This window comes from Netta rufina (assembly GCF_964035555.1).
Source record: "Netta rufina genome assembly, chromosome: 2".
Classification (NCBI taxonomy): Eukaryota; Metazoa; Chordata; class Aves; order Anseriformes; family Anatidae; genus Netta; species Netta rufina.
Window position 1 is genome coordinate 37,677,348 of NC_140124.1, and position 19,206 is coordinate 37,696,553.

Sequence of the window (19,206 nt, forward strand, 5' to 3'; positions counted from 1 at the left end):
AGGTCATAAATCGGGAAGTCTTTCTCTAGTACAATGAAACAGAGTGAAGGTTTCCCTGTGGAATTGGCAATGGATTTTTCTTCTTCTAAATATGTCTTCGAACAGCACATGGCTTCTAATTTATTACACTCATCCCTTTTGAATGCAGAGTTTATTATCTACCAAATAAGTGCTAAGTATGGAGTCCAAATTGATCAGTGCTAATTCTTTTTCCCTCACTAATGAGTAGGGAAGAATTTAAAAAAAATAATAATAATTTGAGGAAAGAAGCATAAAGGCAATGTGATTCTGCATGAGTGCCTCCTCAATCACGTCCTCCAGTTGGGACCACGCTTTGCAATCCTTTTTGGCCAGAAGCAGAGTTGGGAAGAAGAGGAGGGATGGCAAGCGACTCAGTACCTACCTCCAGAGCTGCCCAACAGTGAAGAGCTGTGCTGAGAGCTTGGCAGTCCTCATCTGAGGGACTTTCATCCAGCCCTCTTTCCTGCACTGGGACCTCCCAGACCTGTCAGTTAGTGAGATGAACTGGGAAACTACGCTCTCCAGTGCAGACAAAAGCTTCCTCTTTTACTCTTCTGTATCTCAAAATACATCTTTATAACTGAAAATACTTTAAAAACCACTAGCACTCTTGAGAGTGTGGGGAAGCATGACATTTGATATGATATTGCTTAGCTGAAGGATGTTTACATTTAGCAGAGATGCATCACTTAATCTTCCTTCATAGGAAATGTTACAGTATTTTGAGGGAATTGTTTTATGTATATGAATTGGCCATATATTAATTTCCCCCCCTGTCTCATGCTGTATATTAGTACCTTTAATTTCTAATATTTGTTTCATAAAATAATGAACTATTTTTTTAAAGCAGGTATCAATTAGGAACTGAAAACACCTTCCTACCTGTAAAACAAACACTGATGCAACAAATTGAAAACAATTGATTATGTGAATATTAGATTACTGAAAATCAAGTCCAGTTTGATTCTATGCTAGAAATATCTTATTGGTAAATGTTCAAAAGTTAAGAAATGCCTTAATTTCACAAAATGAACTGTTATACCCTAATTGTACTCGAGACTAAAATTCAAAAATACTAGAGACATAAAACCAGTTGTTGTCCCCAGAAGTCAGCAATGTTATGTGCTATAATGGCTGCCCTCGATCAAGACTCATAACCTAAGGGATGTTTTTTTATGTAATGGATGAGAACTGATTTTGGATGCTTATTTATTTAAGTTTGATAAATACCAGACCAGTTAATAACTATTTCCTTAGGAAGACTGTGATCAGCTGCCCTGTTGTTCTTTAAAGCCAACTAACTGTAAGTAGAGCAATAATATGCACTATTGCATTTTTGTCCTTTTCTACAAAACACAGGAAAACAATGCATTAAGTAGTGATTTGGGTAGCAATAGGCTAGCTGAAACAACTGTAGAATTAAGATGAAATACTTTCCATTTCCTGCCCTTTTCCCAAATTGCAACTAATTTCAGATGCTCAATTCACTGTACAAGTACTATCAAAAAAGCAAGATTTCTATTTCCTCTCCTTAATTTAACTTCTAAAATTTAGACTGAAGGCATGCTATCATTCGCTGTACAAAGATGAAAGAGGAAGATAATCCACAGCAGCTCCTAGCAGTAAAATTAGAGAAGGCTTATGCTCTTTGATGACTGAGCTGCTACATATTGCATGATGGTGAGCAGAGCCACTGCTGAGTTCCCCAGCCAGGGAAAGGGGCTGTTCAAAAACAGTTTTACAGACCAAATTTCCTCTCTGAATGTGGAAAAGCTGGTGTGTTTGGCCTAGCTATTTTAGATGCTTATTAAGTAAACTAATATTCACTGAAAAAAATAGCATGAATTCAATACAGAGTCTGCAATAAACCCACCCAAAGCAGTGTTAAATGAAGACAGGTAGCGGTACCAGTGGGAAAACTAGTCTGTTGTATCCAAGGTCCTCTCAGGCCCTTCATGGTTTTACATGTGGAAGACAAACGTGCCCCTCTTCACTCCCACCAGGAAGGAGATATGCAGAACTACAGCCCTGCAGGTGCATGACATGGACTTAACTTTCACTGACACAAAATTGGGTGTATGTGGAGAAAACTGAACCTGGTAATAACCTTAACATCCTTGCTCTCTGAGGTTCTTCACTTTCTTCTGTACCACTGCTTTTTCACAGTCCATCTCTGTCCTAATGATTTCTATTCTAACCCAGGCTCTATGTGGCCTTTCTGGGAAGGTGCTTCTTGCTGAGAGGGGCTAACCACAAATAGTTGCAAGCTTCAGTATTAATGAAATACTAGTTTTCTGATCAATGATTTGTGAACAATCAACAGTACCAAAATCATGTTAAATCTATGTTTTTTACCCTAGCTTTCCGTTATGGAGAACCTGGTTCAAACAAAGTCAGAAGGCAAAAAGACATTTTAATTGCCAAGGTCATCAGTAGAAAAGGAAGAGATAAGTGTGTTACCTCAGCTCTGTATTATTCCAAAGAGGAAACAAAAAAAACAAAGTTCAAGCAGATGTCAAGGCACTCAGACAACTCTTCGGTTTCATGCCACATATTCCAACCCTTTTGTATGATTGTTTTTATGAAATCAGGATTAATATTTAATGTGTGGTAATACTTGCAAAATCAGAGAGATATGTGGTAAAAAATCACCAACCATCAACTCATAGCAATGCACAGAATTGCAGACATACAGAAAACGAGACTTGAGGGGTCATGAGGTAATTTTTTGCATCTTTTGTTCAAAGGCAAGATCAACTCTAACTATGAACTCTAATTTACATATTAAGAGCAAATAATGCTTAACATACACATTATGTCTGCATCAGTGGCATGATGTACAAAGACAAAAGTGTATATCCAGACATCCTGTGCTTCCAAAAAGAATGTATAACAAGCATGGAAACCATGCCTCCCAATGCAGGTGAGAGAGCATCCTCTGGCTATACAGAGCTCATTTTAAAATTTTTTTTAGAAACTATGGCCCCGATGGTGGTAAAATACTGTACTATCCCATACTGCTTACATGAATGTATGGTCCTGATCATTGCTGAGACAAATGACATCTGCACATTTCATGTGCATCCCTCTTTATCCATGACTACAAACACCTACTAGGACCACCAGCCTCTGGGCACTTACAATCAACACATTTTTCTTAAAGTTCAAAGTGACTTTTTTCCCCTCTCTCCTTCTGTGAATCTTCCCGTCTCCCTGTTGCTGTTTATGTTCACTAGAATTAAAAAAAAAAATCACTGTAGTGTGAAGTGACAAGTAAATAAGAATTCGTTCTGCATAAGTGACAAACTTAATAGCTATAAGAAATTGGAACCTGTCCTAAGAGAAAACTTTACTATTTCACTTCCTTACAATCTAAACACTTCCTTCATACTGCAATAGATTGCAGACACTACACCTTAAAATTGCTGTGGCTGTGTAAAAGACAGTTATAGTAGATCATGCAAAGGTTTCTAAAACACAAGGTTTTCTCCTTCCTGTATGGCTGGATTCATTAAAACTGTTTCTGATTTTACAAGCAGAATGACTTATTCAAATACCATTGTGTTAAATGCCACATAAAAACCTGGACAGATTGAAAGTTTTAACAGTAAACATCCATAAATGCCCCAGATTTCATTTGAATATTCTTAAGGCCCTTTTCTATGATGCATATCATGTATCGAATAAATGAGTAAGTTAACCAGAAGAAAACCTAAAACATCTAAACTAAAGATTATTCTTTATTAGGAAGGAATACTCAGTTTGAAACAAGTACTTTCAATTTTCAAGTAGCACAGATGGAGAAATTATGGATCCTGACTACAGCTATAGGACTTTTCTATTCTGTTTAAGGACTGAGGATAATAAAGCAAAGATACTAACTTGAAGTGCCATCTCCAGGAGGCTGGGAAGAAAGAATAGGCGTGATTTATAAACCTCATTGTATCATTCAAACTATTTTGCCTTTATTACTCACATGTATTTTATAACTTTTTTTTTTTTTTAGACTTTTTTGGTTTAGGAAATCTCACTCTACTATTAACTATAGTCTCTCTGTTCATTCTATTCATTGCAAACAGTTGTTTCTAACCTTTTACATCTATGGCATTTCTGTAACAGAAGAAGACATTTGTGTCAAACATGCCATGAGAAGATGGGGCATTATTACTAAAACAAATGTTATGCTCTTTAAGACTTTTTAGGTATCCATGGAGTGCATCTCTGTTTGGGGTAAGATGACTGCAAGATCTGTTTTATTGTTCCTGAGAAATCTGATGTCAGAAATCACTGAATTCTATGATATGTCCATTCAGCAGTGTCACTTGCGGCACGGGAAATTGCTGTGCCTAGTAGAAGAGATTGCAATTTACACTAGTTTTCACTTAAAAAAAAAAAAAAAAAGAAGATGATATTTCAAGCCTTGAGTCATATTTGTATCACTTACTCAGAAGTCCTTAGAAATAGATTATTGACAACAATACTGGATTTGAGCCCAGATTATAACTGCAAGTTGAGCCCAGCTGTGAAGTGTAGTTAAATTCCCATTAATAAAAACAATTATAAACACATGTTAAAGGAAAGTCATTTTCCTGTTTCCCTTATTTTTTTTTTTCTCACTGCACTTTTGAATATCTTGTGCAGATTGGGTAGGTTTGCTCCCTCTGAAAATTTTGAGTCATGCTGTTGCTCTGTTCTGAAGATGGGAACTTTTCAGTGTCACCTGGTCCATCTACCACTGCAGTCCTCTTCTGTGAAAACAGTTGGTTTCTAGCATCATTCAAATAGCTCTATGCCCTTCTTCTAAAGATGATATATATTCTGAACACGATGAGCGACCATGAAAGGCTAAACAAAGTGTGAAGAGTGAAAGAAACGTATCATATATGATAAGCTAGATAACTGGTCCCATGTGAACCTAATGAAGTTCAACAAGACCAAGTGCAAGGTGCTGCACCTGGGTCAGGGCAGTTGCAGACAAGTGCACAGAATGGGAGAAAACTCACTGAGAGCAGCCCTGCAGAGAAGGACTTGAGGGTTCTGGTGGACAAAAGGCTTGACATGAGCCAGCAGTGTGCGCTTGCAGCCCAGAAGGCCAACTGTGTCCTGGGCTGCATCAACAGAGGCATGACCAGCAGGGTCAAGGGAGGTGACCATGGCCCTCTGCTCTGCCCTGGTGAGGCCCGACCTGGAGCACGACATCCAGGTCTGGGGTCCCCAGCACAAGAAAGATGTGGGTCTGTTAGAGTGGGTCCAGAGGAGGACCATGAAGATGATCAGAGGGCTGGAGCACCTCTCTTGCGTAGAAGGGCTGAGAAAGCAGGGGATGTTTAGCCTAGAGAAGAGAAGGCTCCAGGGAGACCTCATTGCAGCCTTTCAGTACTTAAAGGGGAGAGGGACTCGTTAATTGGATAGATATTGATAGGACAAAGGGGAATGGTCTTAACCTAAAAGAGGAAAGATTTAGATTAGACATTAGGAAAAAATCCTTCCCTGTAAGGGCAGTGAGGCACTGGACAGGTTGTCCAGAGAAGCTGTGGATGCCTCATCCCTGGAGGTGTTCAGTGCCAGGTTGGATGGGGCTTTGAGCAACCTGGTCTAGTGGAAGGTGATCTGGCCTGTGGCAGGTGGGTTGGAACTAGGTGATCTTTAAGGTCCCTTCCACTGTTCTATGAATCTGTGATTCTACGAAATATGTCCCTGCTCACTTGGCAGTTTAAATCAAAGGTAGATCTTGAAGAAAATAAAAATAAGCAAAACAACGTCAAGGCTCAACCATAAGAATACAACAGGTATCTATGGAAATAATGGGGAAATTAACAATTTAGTCATGCCAGAATGATGTATAAAGGTTTAATTCCTCTAAAGCTGACATCATAAGACAATCCAATGCCTGAGAGAAGATGGGAATGAAAGGGTGGATTGTCAGTGGTTGTCAGTAGTAGGAAGATGCTCACTACAAGAAGTGAAGGAAAAGGATCAATGGAATTAAACACCGTGACAAGAATTTGCTGAAACTTGCAAGGAAAGGTGTTAATTTAGGTAATGATAGGGTGTGGGAGCCTCATTATTTAAATCTTCACTTTTTCATCAAGACTGCCGGAATGAAAGGGTTTGTAGGTGCCTATCACAGTTGGGACTTTCAGGATTAGCACAGTTGTAGAAACAAAGCAGCTCTCTACTGGTTAACTGTGTGTTTTTGACCTTAAGAGTTACCTTTAAGAGACAAAAAGGTGGTTTGAATTCATGGGGCACAAAGAATTACACTTTTATTCTTCCTACACACATATATATTTATAAATTGAGTGTGACCAGAAGTGAGAATCTGAATCCAAAGCTATATAACAAATATTTGTTTCACAGTAACCACTCCCATATTGTTTAATAAATCTGTTAATGTTCTATAAGTGATTTTTACAGGTTATTTTACATCTTTATTCTTAACCAAAGCAGCAACCCCCTTAGACTAAAGGACTGTTTGATGTGACCTTTTTTACTTACAGCATTTCTAATCGCACTGAGTTTATGAACTATGGGTTGTTTTTATTTACATCCTAAGCATGAGGGAACTCATTTAATGTACTTATTACCTAAAAAAAAAAAAAAAAAAAAGAAAAAAAAAAGATAAAGCATTTCATTTCAACCCAGGGCAGCAGAATAATTTCCATTTCATTTTATACTTACAAAAATTTCATAACCTTTCCTTTCTTCACATGATACTTAAACCAAGAATTCAGTACTATATTGCAGAAATTTTACAAGTACTGCATGCAGATCTATATTGAGTAATATATCAGCCTCTAAATAATGAGCAATCAAGTAAACTCTCTCCTCCTCTCCCTCCCCCACTGCAAGTGATCTTTATAATGAAATGCATCCCGGTAACAACTCCATTGACTGTTAAAAGAGGGATGGATGAAGCCAATCTAATTAAGGTTTTAAAGGTGCTATTTCACACAGTGACTAAAATTATGCACCAACTATATCCTGTAAGTTTCTGTTCCTGTATTTTTATATTTTTTCTTCCATGATCACCGTTTGCAATAATTACAGTGAAAAGGTGGCTTTGAACTATGTTTAATGAGACTTCTGAATAATGTTTGTCTGGAACATGTCAGGCGGTATAAGTGTAAGTGAGTCTAACAATTGCCAGAATTTCCTGATGCCTGTGGAAGGGACATATCCTATGATCTTATCCAAAGATGCTTGCTGTGAATAGTAAGCCACTTAGTTAGGTAAAAGACTATATTTCTTGTTATTTGTTTGTTTTTTACTGTGACACTGTAACTTCTGGGCATTTTGTAAAAATGTACAGTTATGTAGTCTACATATGAAAGCCTAGAGCTATTATGTCATTTCAGTGGCATTTAAAAGAAGGGGGATGAAATCTTCACCTTTTGGCCTCCCTTCTATAATCATACTGGAGGACCAGAGATGTACTGTAATACTGGTGAAGGACATAGCAACACATTACAGATAGCAGAAACATTAGAAAATGCACTGTAAGGACAACTCAACCAGCCTTGTACAGATAGCTCAGAGAAGGATTTATTTGCTTTGGTCCAGCTAAGCCAGCATGCTTAAGTGTAAAAACTTACTAGGTGCAGGTCAGAGCTGAGAGGTTTTAGTGATGTTGCCTTCAAGACAAGAAGTGATTTAAAAACCTGGGTACTGAGCAATGTTTTTCAGAGACCCAAATGAATGTCTGTCTAGCAGCTGGCTCAAGTTAAGTTGTGCCAGAACTAAGATGAAACTAATAAAATCAGGCAGACATGTTTACTCTGTATAACTGGGTACCTTTGCACGTATTTCTAGGGTGTTGTGCTGAACCATGTGAGCTAGCTCTTTGCAGAGCTGATATGAGTCCACAGGGCTTATTATCTGAGGCTCTATGCTGTGAGAGAGCAGCTAAATTGCTCCTGGACCTCAGCTAGCTGTGGAAGCAACCCGCCTACATTTACATAGTGCTGTCCTTAAGCAAAGCAAGTGTGGAATGACCTTAGTTTCTGTACATTCATAACCTGATGAATTGCCCATCAAAAAAGAATAGTTTCTATATAAAGATCCACATATCCGAGTTAATATGGAACCAATGTTCCTTTAAATTGCCTCTCATGAAAAGGACTTCCTGTACTGCACGTGTTGATTATTTGGTAAACTTTTACATACTTGGAGATCTGAAACTATTATCTCTGCTGGAAACTAATGTCAGGTCCTTCAGTCTTAAGAACTGTGATGATGGATTGTTTCCTGTCCCTTATAAACAGATGACATTTTAAAATTCATCAATTTTCTTTCTGCAACAAACCTGGCAAGCTCATAAACATCCTTCACAACCTCTCCTATTAGTGCTTGCCTATGGAGGATTGATACTTCTCCAGAGTTTTAATTCATTTTTTGTTAAGACACTGTGCTTTAATCCTGGGTTGGTACTGACAGGCTCCAGACTCTAAAGATTCTAGAAAAGCAGATCTCAGACGGCAGTATTATTAACTGCTGCCATTTGAACTGCCATTTAACAACACTGTTGTCTCAAGTCTGGGACATGCTGAACCTTTGCTGTTAGAGACCCTCTGGACTCACTCCATGCTGAACTAAGACCTCCAAATCAGTCCCATGTCGAATGTGAAGGACAAGAGAGGAGCAGTCCAGCAGATATTGTGGTGCCTTTTGAGTGATATTTGAGTGTGTATCTCTTAGACAAATTATTCATGATCTGCTCTATCAGACAAAGGTCACATTTACCAGGAAAAATATTCTTCTGAATGCACTTGCTACTTTGATGCTTTTCTTTCCACATAGTCAAAAGAAAAGAGGAAAGCAATCAAAATTATTCATAAAGTAAGTAACATTATGACAGGTTACAATATTGCAATATTTAACCAGTATATTACAGCTTTCTGAATCATTGAGCCTTGAAGTGTTTATCTGCACTAGCAGAAAAATACCTCAAAGAAAGAAAAATGTTGAAGAACATTACCTCATTAATAAAGGCACATGCGACCATATTATTTCCTGAAAAGGGCCAGTGTATGTGAAAAAGAAACATCAGGAAAATACATGTATATTGGTGATAATGCTGGGATAGTAATAGCTATGGCAAATATACTTTTTCACTATCAGCTGAGTACTATTCTGCATTTATATTAAGACCAAAGACACAGGATAGGCTTACAAGATGGGATGTGTCTTCATTTCATTAATGGAAAAATTGAACACGAGGAAATTTTTTTTTTTTTTTTTTAAAGTCTAAGACAAGCTGGTGGAGAAGGGCTGTAACAGAAGCAAAATCTGCCTCCTGTCTGCCAGTTTTACATACACAAATTTCAACAATTGTCTTTGGAGGCATTAAAAGGCATTCCACCTTAGCCATGCTTCAGTGGTGAAGGGAGAGGGGGAAGAAAATTAAAGCTCTTTCTGACTCTCAGCCCTAAGAAAGAGACAAATATCACAGAATGACTTTCCTCTGTTTTTCTGATCAAAAGACTATTTCTAATTTCTACACATAGCACTAAGTAGTAATATTTCGCAACCATCATTCATTTCCATGGTAACATCCCTTGATATTACAAGCAGTTAATTATGCCGTTGCTGTGTGGTACACTGTGTGTGTTATTTACAGAAATAGATAAACATTTAATGAAAGCATCTTTGAATATATGAACAAAATAAAAACCGCTGTTCTATCCCTGTGGTCTTCCCTCATGCACTATGCAAAGAAAATATAATATTAGCTGTTATTTGCTGAAACCTATAGAAAACACAATGTTCTTGGTAAAGAAATGTGATAACTTTCTATGACAAAGGAGAATTCTGACTGAGATTTTAATTAAACAAAATTATTTTCTAAAAAGATATCATATAAAGATACACTTGGTATAACTGGATTTGATATAAATAGACTATAAATTACTAGGGATTCAAAACAGAACAAATGTCTTCATAGTTATCTTGATTATATCAGTGCTATAATGCAACATATCTGTCATGAAGAAACTGTCCTTGACTGTCATCAAGATCCCTCTTGTAAGTGAAAGAACATTCTATTGTTTGATTGTTCTAATTTATAGTGTAAATTGAATAGCTCTGTGGTGAATGGTCACTGGATATCCAATTTCATAAGCTAGAATTAATGTTGTTTTGTTAAACAGTGACCTGCAAATGTAATGCAGTCAATACAGGAAAAAAGAGTATAAATCGAGTAATGAAGTTTGCAAAAACTGCCTTAAACAGCCATCTAAAAATGTTTTCAATAAGAACTTTATTGAATTTAAAAAGTAGAACTTAGACTGAAAACAAGTCAAATAACAACAAATGAATTTTAACATAATCAAATACAAGGAACACATACGGAAATAAACATTTCCTAACTATGCCAACAGGATAAAATACTGTGCTTAGAAAGCTGTGATTCACAAAATTTTAAAGGTCATAGTGGATTATCACCTCAACCTACCACTGTCTCAAAGTGCACTAATGTGATGCTGCACTAAATATGTTTAAAAAGAGGAATAGTATGTAAAAGTAGACAGATGACCTTCCCTTTGTTAAATGACCACTTTGCTGAGCCTACTACTAGTACAGGTTATTGTGATCTGATTAATACACTACAAAAAACATGTGGAAACCCTGAAAAATTGAAAGGAAGACCACAAAGATGACCTGGTGTAAAAAGCAACCCAAAGTAAAGACACTGTTGAGAGATTATTTGATCACTTTATATAGCTAAGATACACGAGGATTTTCAATCTTGCTATCAAGAAAGCTGCAAGAGCCAAAAGCTGGGTCATGAAATCAGAAAAACTCAGCCTTACAGGAAGAAATAACATCCTTATGTGTCCCAAAGATTACAAGAGGAGCAATATAATTCATTATTATCTGTTCTGTGGTCTCTGAAATGAAGTCATTTTCATGGGTAAGAGATACCTGAAGGAGTACCGGACTAGTTGCAACATCAGCCCTTGCTAACCTTTCCTCTGACCCAGAAATGACCACGTATTTTCTGAGTTTTATTTTGCTGCCATTCCCTCAAGCCCCGAGAAGTGATGGATACAGGAGACAATCCTCAGCGGGTGCTCTCTGGTGCTACAGAGAATCCATTTTCTTGGGCAGTCTGATGGCACATGCTGCTCAGATCACCAGGATGAATCTAATTGACAGATTTCAGGTCATACGGGCTAATACCATGGTGGTTCTATTTCTGCCTTCTCATGGGTCATCTGACAGCTCATTTGGAGACACCTGAACTCAGTTTGCTATGAAAGCAAGAACTCGGAATGTTGGTGCCATCTCAGCACCACAACATTACTCTCATCCTAAATCCAAGTCACACACCATACCAGCTACTAGGAGGAAAGTTAACTCTATCCTAGCTAAAATCAGGACACATGCATAACTGTTAATCTTTACAGGATTTAAATGCATTAGTCTAACCCAAGTTTATAAAGTTAAGAGCCCACGGTGTTGACAAGATGTGCAGGAATACTGTGAAGAAGTTCAGGGGGTGAACTAGGAGAAACTAGGCTGGAGGGCTCTGGAAGCAGTGCTGGTACACCCAGTGCACACCCACAGCCAGAGGTGCACAGGAGGTTGTTTGTCCTGTCCTTCATGGGTAGTAAACAGCTCCATGCTGCTTTTGGGAGAATACTGGCCCCAAAAGAAGGCCAAGAAAGAAACTTTAACTTTTTTTCTTGATACACTGTTCTTTCCCTCATCATTTCAGTAGCAAATAATGCCTTGAGCTTGCCTCCAGTCTCATCACTGCCCAGATGCCCTCACAGAAGCAATACACTACACCAGAATAAAGCTGTTGGGCTTAGAGGTTTACACTTGGCTTTTGAAGGCTGTGATTCCAAACTTCAAATAATACAGTATTTATAGCTTTTCCTAGGATCATAACAGTGGCTACTAAAATTATACAGACACTCACATAAAAGAAAATGAAAATACAAGTACAACGTGGCTTTCACATCTGATATTTTTGATCTGGTAAATTTAGGTGTCATATATTTAGTTCTACCCACTGAAACACTCAACTTCAAATTATTTTGCTTGGACTGTGATGTTGTAGGCTATAAACAAATCTTAAAATTATTGCAGTCGTGCCCTGATTTCTTAACAACAGTGCTTTCTGCACATAACTAAATATAGTAACTTTTGGACTTTGGTTCAACACAGTTTAAAAATGCTGCTTTTATCAAAGCCTAGCTAAGTATATTTATAACTGAATTGACTGAAGCTTTTTGTTTACTTTCTCTGATTTGTCTTGGCAACATATAAATCAAATTACAGATTAGAGTCTTTGTTGATTATTTTCCTAATAGAACTCCTACCTTAATATATTTCTCCTGGTCTAAGCAAAATACTACAAAGTAGTCTGCCTACAGTAGCACATTTTTACATAAAGAAGGTGATCGGCATAGACCATGCAGGTGCTAGATTTAATGAAAGTATATGAATTTTATACAGCTATCACTACATGCACCAAGTATCATTCTGGGACTACTGAACTGCAAATGGGCTTACAAAATGAGCTGTGAGTTCTAGCAAGCCTCTTACAAGAAAATAAATCTTAAGAACAAAGACCATCTGTGCTAAAATGCCTCTAATTTTTTCTTAGCATCATCAGTGGCTAACACACTTTCAAATTTAAAGGTATGACAGAATGAAGGTACCATGGTTGGCAGAATCTGATAGAACAACTGGGTACATTAATTTAATTTTCGTTATGACTTCTAAAATAATATGCACTGTACTACATAAATATTATTTCAGTTGTAATACAAACATCAGAAGAGCCTTCGCAAAGATTAGCAGGCTAATAGAGGATACTGTACTTACCAAGGTGTGTGTTCATCATCTTCGCACAATATTTGCACATGGCTTCCAAGTCATTTAGCTGTCCTTGTAGAAATGAAATTTGGGCCTCCAATTCCTCTTCCTACAAATAAAGCATTATTAGCATTTTTAAACAAACAAACACCTTTTTATGATATACAGTAAGATTGGTAATCTAACCCTTGACATGTTTAGATGTCTTCAAATTCTTTGTTTCTTCAGCAAATTTTGGAAATAAAAAGAATTACCTTCCAGATGTATTTATTAAAAGACTTAATAATTTAAAAGTCTTGTTATTTCATGGAAATAGGGTTTGGTCTTAAAGTTTAAATCTTTTTAATACTACCCTTTTTCTCATTTAAAGAATCTAAGAAAAAACTGCTTACATTCTCCTACGTTATCCATGAAAGGTTAAGAGTTCTTATTTCTTTTCCAGAAACACAGTACAACAGCAACAGTTGAAAAAAAATATCAAGGAGAAAAATACACACTTCTGGCAGAGTAATTTTAACAGCAATCCTTTTGACACCTCAGAAAAATTCCTTTTTATTTTAAGGTGTACATTTCATGAGACCTAATGCCACACCTCTAGGGTGCACTACTATTATAAATTTTGGCATATTTATTTGAGTCACACATCATGCTCTACCTGTATTAAAAACCTGCACTTCTATGCCAAGGCAATTGCAATTACACAAAACTTCTTACACATTGTTTAGGTGAAAACTATTTGCAGCTCACATACTGTAAAACACTTACTTTGAATTATCAATTTGTTTAATAAGGATACATCAAGAGTAATTTAAAATACAAATTTTAAAAACAGATTCTTGATTTTAAGGCCTCACTTTAAGCTACAAGAGCTGTATATGCAATGGAAACTACCTCTCTTTTAATGCCTTTGTTTGCTATTTACAATTGCATCCAGTCTTGACTTAATGACCATATGGCAGACAAAGTCATCACTTTTTAAGAAAAAAACCTTTTTAAGAAAAAAGCTTAAACACAGAGTATCAAGCAATTTTGTTTTGTTTAATTTAAGAATGCAATTGAATTCAGAAATATAAAGGCAAAGCAGCATTTCAGCATGCTCTTTTTCTTAGGACTTTCAGTCTTATCATACCCTTGTTTGATGGGGATTGCTGAACATAAGTGTGAATTACATTTCAAATGAAAAAATTCCCAAACTGATCAGCCTGAATCAATCTTGATTTAAACATACAAGTGATCTTAATCTTCATCACAAACTGAGACACAGAGGCAAGAAAAGGAAACTTAGCAGTAATACAGCATATATCCAAACGCAATTGAAAAAAACAGTAGCATTTTGCAAGATCCAGTAATATCACTTTCTCCTTATGCACTTTTTTCTCATGCCTATAGCCTGCTAAATATAAAAGAAATATTATTTTTCTTTATTATTTCTCTGTGTTAATAAACCCTCATACTCTTGTCAATTTAAGCCTCAAAGGGACTGATTTGATATTGGCAATTTCTGGATTCTGAAAGACTAACCTCATTTAAAGGCTGCAGTTCTGTCACAGCCCATACAAGCTCTTCAAGCAATGTCCCTGCTGAAGACCTTTTCCTACTACATACAGAAATCTAACAATTGGAAGAAATAATCTACCATAATTTTTAAATTGCCAGTTCGCTACAAATCTAGCTATAATACGGAGAAAGGAAACAGTGTTTGAGTATTTTCCTATTAAAAAATCTATCTCCTAAAAACACTAGTCAGTAATGGAAAACCACTATCTCCTACAACTGAATAAAAAAAATTAATTTCACATAATTTAAATTTCCATGTTTCCCACACTGTTTTTTCTTATTCATGGATCACAACAGCAGTAAATTGATTTTTAAATGTTTCTGGACAGCTCAATCCACTTGAGCAGATTACAAAACTAACCTTTTCAACTGTACAAGAGTACCCCTTCCTTTGGCATGGGAGACTGGTGCTGAGTACACCACTCCTTCAGCTCATTTAGAATCCAGCATGGGCTGCAGAAGCTTTCAGCATACCCAGTGCTTACAAAGGAAGGCACTGTGGCCAGGAACTCACAGACAGTGCAAGAGGTTTCTTGCCAAGTGGGAAATCTTGCAAAAGGCTGAGTGAATGCACTTTGAGCTTCTTATTTATCTGGCACCCTCAGGAAAGGCACCAAGGAGTGCTGCCAGCAGGATAAGCAAAGAAGCAAGGCTGTTAACTTGGCATTTGACACACAAGAGACCCAGATGTACTGTTTGCATAAGAAGACAACACCCAAATGGTGGTGACATGCGACAAGACATAACTCCTGCCCTTGCTGGGCCCGTCACCTGCAGTGCTGTGCCAACCTCTGTGCATATGGAGCCCTGAGGGTGACCACCCTCGTGGGAGGTTTGCTGTGTTTGAGTAGCTGCAGCAGGCGAGGAGCAGCTAGTGCATTTTGTTGCATTGGGGATGACAAAGAGGAGACTGACAAGATCTTTCAAGGTGCGAAAGTTTATGCCACTGGCAGGGAAGGTGCAACTGAGGCTTGACGGAATGGGAAAAAGACATGCACTCCTAAGGGAATGGAAACCGGAGGCTTGTGACTTCTGGCAGCAGGGAGGTTTGCCAATGGTGCAGGGCCCAGGCAGCAGATGAGATGAACAAGCTCCCTCAGAGGAAGAATCCAGGTTGGACACCATATCAGAGAGCCTCCAAGACAAAGTAATCAGTGGCAGTCAGTGGTTGGTGACTTTCTTTGGGTATGCCAGCCAGACCCATCGCCTAGGAGGGCTTATTGCTTGCCTGGACTGTCAATTTGTGGTGTTGCATTAAGACTATTTGGGGTAACATAATGTTCTAATTTCTTTCTGCTTTTTCATGCAGACACCAATTAGGCAGTGATATGAAACCATTTTACCTCAAAAGCGACTGTAGGGCTCTTGGGCAAGGGTGAATGGGACAGGAATCCATTTATCTTTTCTCTTTAATCCTGTGGCAAAAGGGAAAAGCCTGGCTAGCAGGAGGTATATCCAACAGACCACACATATGGCTACATATTTGCTGGCACTAGCAGGGCTTCACCTACTTCGATTGTGACACCTCATTTGATGAGGAAGGACAATTTAAAAAGAGAATAGATACGCTTGGCAAAGACAGGGAAGAACATCTTTGTTAACAGGCTTGCTAATCTAGTGCAAAAGACTAAAAGTTTAATTTGCCATAGAACAGGGACCTAATCCAGAAATACATGAAGAAGCAGCACTTATGGAGAAGGTATTCAGAAGGCCCACTTGGCTGAGCAAGGAGTTTCTTAATGAACTAAAATGATAAAAGCATATATTGAAATGGAAATTGTGGAAATGGAAAGCCCATGTGTGGAAACAATGACAGGAAACAAAGGACAAGCACACAAGATTTGCTTGGACACAGGAACAACACTAGGAAGGACAAAGTCCAGCTGGAGCTACAATTAATGTGGGACATTAAAGGGTCACAAGAAGGAATTTTACAAGTATGATAGCAGCAAAAGGAGGTTCAAAGAAGATGTCCATCTATTACTTATTAGGGGAGATAACAAAATGCCAGATGATATGGAAGAGTCTGCAGCAATACCATTTTTGCCTATAGCTTTTTAGGCCAAGTCTGCTGCTAGACCTCTGCATGTCCAGCTTGGGAAGGTATGGCTATGAGTGGGAGAGCAATAATTTGATGAATACACAAAGAAGCCAAATGTGTTCACATATATGGAATCAAATGAGATACACACATGGGTGCTGAAAGAGCTGATGATGTGATTGTAACACAACTTACTATCATCCATGAAGAATCATTGCTACTACAGGACAACCTTGATGACTGGAGAAAGGTTAATTTTACATTCATATTAAAGAAAAGTGCGAAGGAGGATCTAAGAAACTGCCTCACCTTAGTCCTGGAATTCATGGAGCATGTCCTCTTGGAAACAATTTCCAACACGCAAAGGACAAGAGAATAATCAAGAGAAGTCAACAAGGATTTACCAAGTGCAAATCACACTTGACCTGCTATGATGAAATGACTGGTCATGCGGATGAAGGGAGAGAAGTGGATGCAATACACTTTGACTTTATTTAGGCTTTTAACACATTTCCAAAAGTTTAATCATTTACAACATGAGGAAGAATGGACTGGACAAAAGCATTGTAGATGGGCTGAAAATTGGTCAGCCCCCACCGAAGCTCAAATGGTTAAGTCAATGGCATTACATCCAGTTAGCGGTTGGAAATGAGCACAGTAACTCATGGACTGCTACAGAGATACTGATTAGTATCTTCAGCAACAGCTCATATGAGGGGGCACAATGCATACTCAGTAGATTTTCAGGTGATGCAAAACGGGGAGGTGTCAGAACTGCAATTCAGAAAGACCATGAGACACTGGAGGCCTAAGCAAAAGAAACATTTCTGAGGTTTCTGTTTAAGAAACTTAAAGAAGTGCAAAATTCTGCAACTGAGAAGAAAAAGCAATGCAGCAGTATAGACAGGAAAGGAACTAGCTATGTTTCAGGCCTGTTGAAAAGGCTACGTAGGCTACAGTGGCTGCTGGGTTGAATGTGAACTAACAAAGCACTACCCTCACAAGCAGTGCAAATAGTGCTCTGGGCTGCCTAAGGAGGAATGTGTGGTCAGCAGATACAGGAAAGTCACTATCCACCTCTATTCAGTGCTCTTGAGGCCTTGCCTTGAGTAATACTTTAGGCCATCAGCTCAAGGATGCTGGAGAAACTGGAGTAGGTCCAATGCAGGGCTACTGTGGTGGTTACAGGTCTGAAGGACAGGCTGAGGGAGCTGGGCTTACTACGGCAAACAGGAGGTTAAGGGGATTACTGGGAGCCTGCAACTACAAGGAGTTACAACGATGATGTAATCAAATTCTCAGCAGTGGCAGAAGACACAGAAGGCCAAAAATTGTCTCTTGGAAGGTTCAAATCGGTCATTAGGAAAATGTTTTTCTTTAGGAGAGTGGTGCAGCAATGGAAGAGGTTACTCACAGAAGTGGTAGAGTTCCTATTCAAAGCCACTGACCTGATCCAATATTAGTGATTGTCCTGCTCCAATTAGCAGTTTGAGCAGAAGACAATTCTAATAAACATTTCTACATCTAACCTGCTTACAGGATCTTTCTAAAATTGTTCTGCAAATTATGAATGTTTTACAGCTTTGTAAAGGTAAGCAGCAAAACCAAAAAGCCCCTCAGAAAAAAAAGACATTTTTTTCAATATTCTAAAATCAAATTCTTTAGAAATAGTAAATGAAACAACTGATTTATAACTGGTATTTTGCAGATGCTGTCTATTCCTGTCCAGACAGTATTCCCTGATCCATTCTGTAAACACCAACTTTAGTGCTTCACTGTGCTGGAACAGTGAGTTCCCTGGATACCATTTTTATTTTGTAGCATTGATGATTTGATCCCTCTTATGCATGAGCAGAGACTTACAAACTCTTTGAACTGACCAAATATAAGTTAAAAGAAAACCATTATGATCCTTCCTTCCTTGAGAAACCGACCTTCCAGCTGAATGGACAGATGCAGTACCACAAAGACGTGAGCAGTGATTCAGACGTATTCTGCCATAGTTCTCAAAGGTTAACCGGCTGACCACAAAATAAAAACCAATCAATCATCTAAATAACTAATCAAAACAAAAAATCATCGCCAAATTATTGAGCAACATGTCCTAATAAACTCACAATTTTCTAATATTGCAAGCTGTATTATAAGGAAGAAAACCAAATCAAGCAGCAAATCAAACAAAAGAATCACTGCGTGAGACATGCAAGACCAAGTTATGCACATTTAATGATGTTATTTTTCAGTAAAACATCTTAACTATATTTTCTGAAAATTTAGTCCCAGGGTCCTCAAAAAACTTTTCCACATCTTCAACATTCCTGATGATTTAGAGCCTTACAGATGATCCATAACAAATTAAATGTGAGAATGAAAAGCAACTAGGTTATTTGTGATGCAACATTGATTTATATCTCACTAACAAAATAAGGTAGGCTAGTATTTATGTTTCTAGTCAAAGCAAGAATCTATTCGACTACCTCCGTATCCACATCTCCAACTATTTTCATTGTTGTGGTAAGACTGAATCTGAAAAAAAAAAGTGATTTACATATATGATTCTCATACTTTTCTTTCTTCTTATCTGTATCCAGAACTTTGATTACATTGTTATATCTCCTTTTCTTTTTGCCATGAAGACTGATTCTTTTATGATTAATGATTTGCCATATCTTTGCTATTTTTTTTTTGAAATGTATGTATTTCTGGTGCCTATACAGTTCTGGTGCTCTCCATTTGTCCAAAGCTCACTCTTCCCTTTT

The 19,206-nt window shown here is 37.8% G+C and overlaps 1 protein-coding gene across 4 annotated transcripts in view; it reads right to left on the reverse strand.

The window, feature by feature from the left end:
* Positions 1 to 19,206, reverse strand: part of TBC1D5 (TBC1 domain family member 5) — a 319,581-nt gene that overhangs the window by 13,208 nt on the left and 287,167 nt on the right. For all 4 annotated transcript variants that reach the window (XM_084281760.1, XM_084281761.1, XM_084281759.1 and 1 more), the window contains one exon: positions 12,859 to 12,958. In XM_084281760.1, the coding sequence (XP_084137886.1) occupies positions 12,859 to 12,958 (100 nt within the window). The remainder of the gene's footprint in view (positions 1 to 12,858; positions 12,959 to 19,206) is intronic.